General features: G+C 40.0%; 1 protein-coding gene across 4 annotated transcripts in view; it reads right to left on the bottom strand.

The window, feature by feature from the left end:
• kif4 (kinesin family member 4) overlaps window positions 1-6624 on the bottom strand; it is a 24208-nt gene continuing 17584 nt past the window's right edge. For all 4 annotated transcript variants that reach the window (XM_035990986.1, XM_035990984.1, XM_035990985.1 and 1 more), the window contains 11 exons: window positions 5713-5868; window positions 5472-5569; window positions 5022-5151; window positions 4735-4905; window positions 4505-4624; window positions 4305-4382; window positions 3968-4069; window positions 3530-3697; window positions 2731-2856; window positions 1969-2085; window positions 1-892 (listed from right to left, as the gene is read on the bottom strand). In XM_035990986.1, coding sequence (XP_035846879.1) covers window positions 686-892; window positions 1969-2085; window positions 2731-2856; window positions 3530-3697; window positions 3968-4069; window positions 4305-4382; window positions 4505-4624; window positions 4735-4905; window positions 5022-5151; window positions 5472-5569; window positions 5713-5868 — 1473 coding nt within the window. In that variant the 3' untranslated portion in view covers window positions 1-685. The remainder of the gene's footprint in view (window positions 893-1968; window positions 2086-2730; window positions 2857-3529; window positions 3698-3967; window positions 4070-4304; window positions 4383-4504; window positions 4625-4734; window positions 4906-5021; window positions 5152-5471; window positions 5570-5712; window positions 5869-6624) is intronic.

Raw genomic sequence — 6624 nt, forward strand, 5'->3', positions numbered from 1 at the left:
ATTGAGCTACTTTGATCAATTGCTTTTGTTGTTTAATTCATATTAATGCAGTGTTCCATTTTAGGATTTTTTTCTTTTAATTCAATGTCAAAACTTCTTTCCACTAAAAAGTAACTGCCGTAACAGACTACTGAAATAAAAATGAAATAAATTATTTTCATCAACTTATGACACTGAGATATTAAACATTGACAGACACATTCAGACAAAAGAAAACGTTTGTTCTTTAAAAACAAGATTTGACTGTAAGACTTTATTCAGCTCAGATAGTAAAAGCACAGTGAAAAACCTAAAGGTTGCTCACCAAGACGTTGTGTTGTAATGTGTTGAATAGTACTAATGTAAAACTGCTTGGCTGTAAATTGGTGCACTACTGATTTTACAAATTAGGGAAGTAAATTTAGTCTTACTTTATAGGAAATATCACCTAACACATTAAACTAAAATATGTACAGGCTTCTTGATCATCATCATTGTGAATTCCAGTAAAAGATTCAATGCTATTCACAGTCCTTTTGTTACCCTCTACAGAAAACAGTGCCTTAGAATCAACAGCTACTTTAACGTTACAGTACACAACAGTTGAGTCACATATATATAAAAAATAAAAAAAGACGCCGACAAAACATTTAACCAAACACATATGGACACCTCAGGTAAAAAGCCCTACCCTGCTCTGCCCCGATTAAGATTCCTCTCTGATTGGAGTGCATCCAGAGAAAAAACTGTTCTGAAAACTTGTCAGGAGTCTTTTCTTCTTCTTGAGGAAGCTGACGGTTGTTCTGTCCTCACTGTAATCCTCCTCCTCCTCCTCTTCCTCCGGAAAGATAGGCTTTCTATCCAACTTCAGGTCTGCAGTGGGATGTCCCATGTCTCCGATTTCTTTTAGCACCTGAAATAGTGCACATTAGTATGTTCTGCATTACATCTTTTACAGTCCCAGTTGCAACACGCATTGCAGGCAAGATACTATATGCCAAAACATATTTACAATCACAACTTAACAATTTAAATGTCACTGTATTGTTTGAGTTGCTGTGGAAATGCAGTGTCTGCCTAAATAAACAGGAATAATACAGTGGTATACAGCGGTGAGACATCGAACACGCGGGGTTTCCCGCACCACTTTGCAGCTAAGGCGGCCGCCTAAGCAACACACGCCTGCCGCCTTAACTACGTCGTCAAAAAACATTAAAAATAGAATGTATATGAGCGATATCCGCCGTGTTACTCTGTCCTGTTTTCTCCCTTTCATTCCAAACCACAGTTGACAACCTGCAGGTGGAGGCGGTGGAGACAGGCTCAGACATAAACGCCACGGGCTGCATGCGTCTGACAATGCGCAGAACATTAACCGGTACAAGCCTACAGCTGTCCGCGGTCACAGAGTGCGGAAAATGTGTCAGAGCCTCCCGGACGGTTGAACTGAGACTCCGTTTCCTGCTTGTCGGTCAATGGTTAATGATCGGTTAACATTTAATTTCATTGTTCTATCTTTTGGAAGACTGGCTGCCAAAAATTGCCACTTACTAGCTAATTAATTAGCCTGAGGTAAATGATAGCCATCAGTAAATAGAAGTGATGTGGTGGCTGGCATCTGGTGTGTGCGCCAGTGTGTGTGTGCGTGTGTGTGTGTGCCGGCCCCCCCCCCCGCGAAGCTCAGACATGCAGAGAACAGAGCAACAGAAGAAAGTAGCTGCACCTTCGCCAAAATGAAGACTGATAAACAGAACTATTTTGGTACAAACATTTACTCGCCATGTGGCAGATAGCCACATAGATATAATTTATTAATTATATATTATTTAAATTTAATATTTAGTGTTTAATAAATAATTGTTAAATGTAGTACATGACATGCGTCTTTTACCAAACCTTGTACGTCCACATGCATGCCAGTCATTCTCAAGGCCACCGCATGGATGATTATTCCTTGTATTGCCAAGTCTTCAGAAGGAGGCAGCTTACCTTCTTAGTGGGTGTACAAGATGGCGGCTTGAAGAATGTGGTGTTCTCAGGGCTGACGGATGGGGGATCTTGAAGAGACACAGAGTCTCTGGAAACATTTCCTGTCTGACTTCCATCCTGAAATGAGTAGAAGTCCAAAACTGACAACAATGCGTATTGTTCTGCATTGTATTATATTAGAAGTCAATATTCAATAGTTAGCAATAGCACAATATCTTCCAACTTCTATAATTAGATTGGTTGGTGTAATGTATGTGGTGTTTGCATGTATTTAAAAGGAACATTTTATTGTGATGAGCTTTTACTGTATGGAGCAGTTATTACATAAAAGTTTGCCATAAAGTTCAGTTGAGTAATTAAAATGCACATCATGACAATAGACTTTTTTTTACATCAGATATTTTGACATGTCATAGTAGGAATAGCACAGGTGAAATTGATCACCTTAACTATGGCTCAATTCTATTTAGTGTCCAAGTCATCTATTTCAGTGAGCCAGCATGCACAATACCAGGGCCTCCACTAAGTGGAATGCAGCCATCATTAATGTTATTTAATATAGACCTGGGCTTTTATTTACTATGACTAAATAATGTCTGCCCTAAAAAAAGGACTATCCAACGTGCAGATGTTTTTTTTTTTTGTTCAGCACAGATTGATCAACAGTCTGATATACAAAATTAAACAAAAATTAAAAACATTTCCTGCGTCACAACAATCCTACATTATTGGTGGATCACTGGAAATCATTAGATAACTTACGTCAGCAAGCACCTGGTTATCCATATTACGACATTTCTCATGATCACATTGGCAGTTCTCCCCGCATGTCATCTTTCCTTTGCGACACCTGCACTGCTTGTTGCTGCAGCGGCCTTTACACGCACACTAAAGAAAGAGAAATCATGACAGAATTTTTTTTTTTTTTTTTTTGCATCAGATGTAACGAGATGAGGAATTTTGCTTTAAAACTCTCAAATGAACGAAAAGTCGATTTTGGACTAGGGCTGGGCGATATGGATAAAAACAAATATAACAATATTTTTGACCAAATACCTCGATATCGATACCGCAACGATATTGTAGTGTTGACTATTCTTTCACAAAATATTTACAGAATGAGATTTTTGATAAATAATCATCAGTAATGTGGACATAATGTCTAAGTGGGGCAAAGGCAACTAATAGAACAGTTACAACAGTCTGGTAAGTTCAGAAAATGACATCACTTTACTGTAATGCAGCCTTTAAAACCAGGAAAAGACAACACTTATGCCATATAACGATATCCAAATTCTAAGACCATATCTAGTCTCATATCACAATATCGATATTTTGCCCAGCTCTATTTTGGACAGCACTAATCTGCTTTTCACGTATCTAGTGCTTTTTGAATAATGTGACATTTTTCAGTGAGGCTGATTGAACATCCTGGACGTGATTTCTTCTTCTCACCCTTCATGATCTTTCAGTGAGCACTGTGGACAGCCAGCGTCTACGAGCTAACTGGTTTCATACACAACGCTTGAAGATGACCCCCTGATCCTAATCCTAGCCTTACCCCGTTTGCTTTGGGTTTCTTTGAGGTTCTGCGTCCCTTCTCAGTTTTCTCAGGACGCCACTCATCCTCTTCCCCCTCATTCTCATCCTCACTGGGAGACAACAGCTCTTCAACGTTGATGGCCATATTCTGCGGTGCTTTAGCTGTGGTGAAGCGCCTCCCTTTAGGCTTTGGTTGGGAGAGAAGACAAAAGGAAAATCAACACACTTGGACTTTAAAATGAATAGTCATGAAGTTCTCAATCAGAATTTCCCATCTAATGTCAAAATGATAGTTCACAGAATCATTCCATCTTGGTTTAATGTTTTCTTTCAGTTTAAACATTGGCCCTGACCAAAACATGTTCAATGACTATAGGGAAATATCCTACATTAGAAAACTGAAGTAACCTTGTATAAAAACAACAAACAGGAAGGTAGAATATCTGCAACAACTTACCTTCGGAGGAACATACTCAAACGAGTCATCTAGGTTCTTTTCATTGTTGGTTGTAGGCACAAGGATTTTCTTTTCACTTGCCAGGTGGAGCAATGAGAGTTTCTGTGGAAAAAGAAAAAGAAGAAAAAAAAAAGACGTGGTTAGGTCTGAGCCAATCACAACCACTGCTTAAGTAAAGATAAATGCAGCACTTCACATTGTAACACATTTGTAAAATCTGTTATTTTCAACACTTTGTGACTTCAAGTCCTTGCTCTCGTAAATGTGGTATACACTAGTGAATGTTACTGATCATTTATAATTCAATTTAACATTAAGATGATAAAAATAAAGTTACCTGTCTGTATTGCTCATTCTGCTCCACCATGGATTGGTTCTGCTCACTTAATGCTCGTAGCTTTTCAAGCTCTTCTTCCTAGAATAATGTCACAAATACACCACATGATAAACCTTTTGTGATAACTGCATAATTTCACTTAAAAACAAGGATAAATGCAGAGAGGTTGATCAAACACTTCTCAGCTAGCGGAGACCAACCTGAACTTTGAGGCGTTGGAGAAGCTCCTTCTCCTTTGCACTCTCCCTATCTTTCTGCTTTGTTTCGTCTGACTCTTCACATATGGGTTTGTTCTGTAGCTGGTTAAGGAGGTAAAGGACCTTTACAAGAAAACAAAAACAAATGTACATTATAGAACATTACATTTCATAAGTTTGCATGTCTTCTGAAAAGAGATGCAAATTGGTACATGAGTAAAAGCCATGAGCACCTTCTCTTGATGCCTCTGCTCTAGGTCCAGCAACTGCTGCTGGTGCTCCATGTCCATGGTTGACATCACATTTCTCTCATCAGCCAGCATCTTCCTTAAATCTTGCGCATTCCCCATCTCCTGTTTGAGTTCACTCTCCAGCTTGGCACTGGTTGTTTTAGCAGAGAGCAGCTAAATAAAAAAAGGGGAAAATGTATTTGTTTTTTGGAATCACGAACGGCAACAAATCAATGTACTATTACTAATTTAACACAGGTGTGAATAAATAATCTTTAGCATTAGCTCACCTCAGACACGAGGACCTTAAGGGCACACTTGGCATCGACTATGGTTGTGATGCTATCGAGGCGCTGTTTCAAACGCCCCTCGCTGTCTGCCACAAGAACTTTCTGCTGAAGGTCAGCTATCTGGGCGTTCCTGTAAAGACACAAATAACTCGGCAAATCTTAACAATTCAAAATCAATTCAGTGTTTCCTGTAGATATGTTTCGTAAAACTGATATTGTGGTTTCAAAGAGTGAAAGAATCTTTACAGCAATGAATTAAAAGCACATATAGCTGGTAAAAATCTGTGAGTGCATTTATGTGTATCATTTATTGTGGGCGATGAGTAGCAAAAATGGCTCAGCAATTGATAGGAAGATCATTAGACCAATGGGGAGGCAGAGTCCGATGAATTCAGGTCAAAAAAACAAAACCGTTTCAATGCAGTGACTGCATTGCTTTGTCAGACTCACCTGAGGTCCATCTCTGTTTGCAGGCTCTCCACCTGTTTGGACAGAGGCGTTTCCAGCGCTCCCTGGGTCTCCAGCTCAGAGATGATCAGTGTCCGACGCTGCATGGAAGGACACCACAGAGCAAAGCATTGATTCTTTGTAACATTTCTACTTTGGAAAGCACTGCATGTCCCACGTATTCTCAATTCTGTGCATATTCCCACAAGTGTGCATGCTCAACAGTAGAGAATTGACATCTCACCCTGATTTTGGCAGCGGGTCGGTCCCCTGCCTCTATCTGCTGTTTGAGGTGGTTAATCTCCTGAGCCAAGGCCTTCCTGTCCTCCAGCAGATCGTTGAGGTGGCGCCGGGCCTCCTCGGTGCTAACCAGCACCTCCACTTCATTTAGAAGCCATGTCTGATCACATAAATACAATCACAGAGTTAAGGCAGCAACATAGGCATCGTTACCCTTTTGGGTAAATTCACATACTGTATGGTAACAATACTGTTCTGATTTTTGTTCAGGAAAATCAGTCATGTTCTGAAGTCCACGGTTTAAAAAGGCTAAAAGGTCTGTTTCATTAAACTGCTTAACAGCCCTGAGGCATCATTCATGTCCTCTCCTCTGCTGCTGAGGTGAAGAGAAACACTACTGGTGAAGCATATAAGCCTCAAAGTCTACAAGAATTCAACTAATTTGATACATTGCCAATAACAGGGTTCTTGCAGGTAAGTCAAATTTAAGACCTTTTTAAGACATTTTAAGACCATAATTAATAATATAATTACCAAGTTTGCAGCGAGCCTCGCACCTGGAGCTGGGTACCGCTTGTAACCAACAGCGGAAATCGCTGTGATCTAGCCATGTCTCGTTAAAAGTACACTTTCCCATTTTCCACACGTAGGCCTAGCCGAACTTTAACAAACTCTGAGGAGACGCAGACATATTTTGCGGGCAGGTATTGCATTCATCACGAGATTTGTAGTTTTATCACCATATGTACCAACACCAATATCCCGCAGAAAGAACTATGACACACCGAACCAACGTTCTGAGGGCAGCGTTCTGCTGGTTTTGTTACAGAGCAAAGACTCTAGAGCTCCGCTTTGTAGGCTACGACTCAATACTTTTTCCTTTCTGCAGCCAACGTTTCTGGAAATGAACGAGGAT

Source organism: Sander lucioperca, chromosome 13 (genome assembly GCF_008315115.2).
Source record: "Sander lucioperca isolate FBNREF2018 chromosome 13, SLUC_FBN_1.2, whole genome shotgun sequence".
Lineage (NCBI taxonomy): Eukaryota > Metazoa > Chordata > Actinopteri > Perciformes > Percidae > Sander > Sander lucioperca.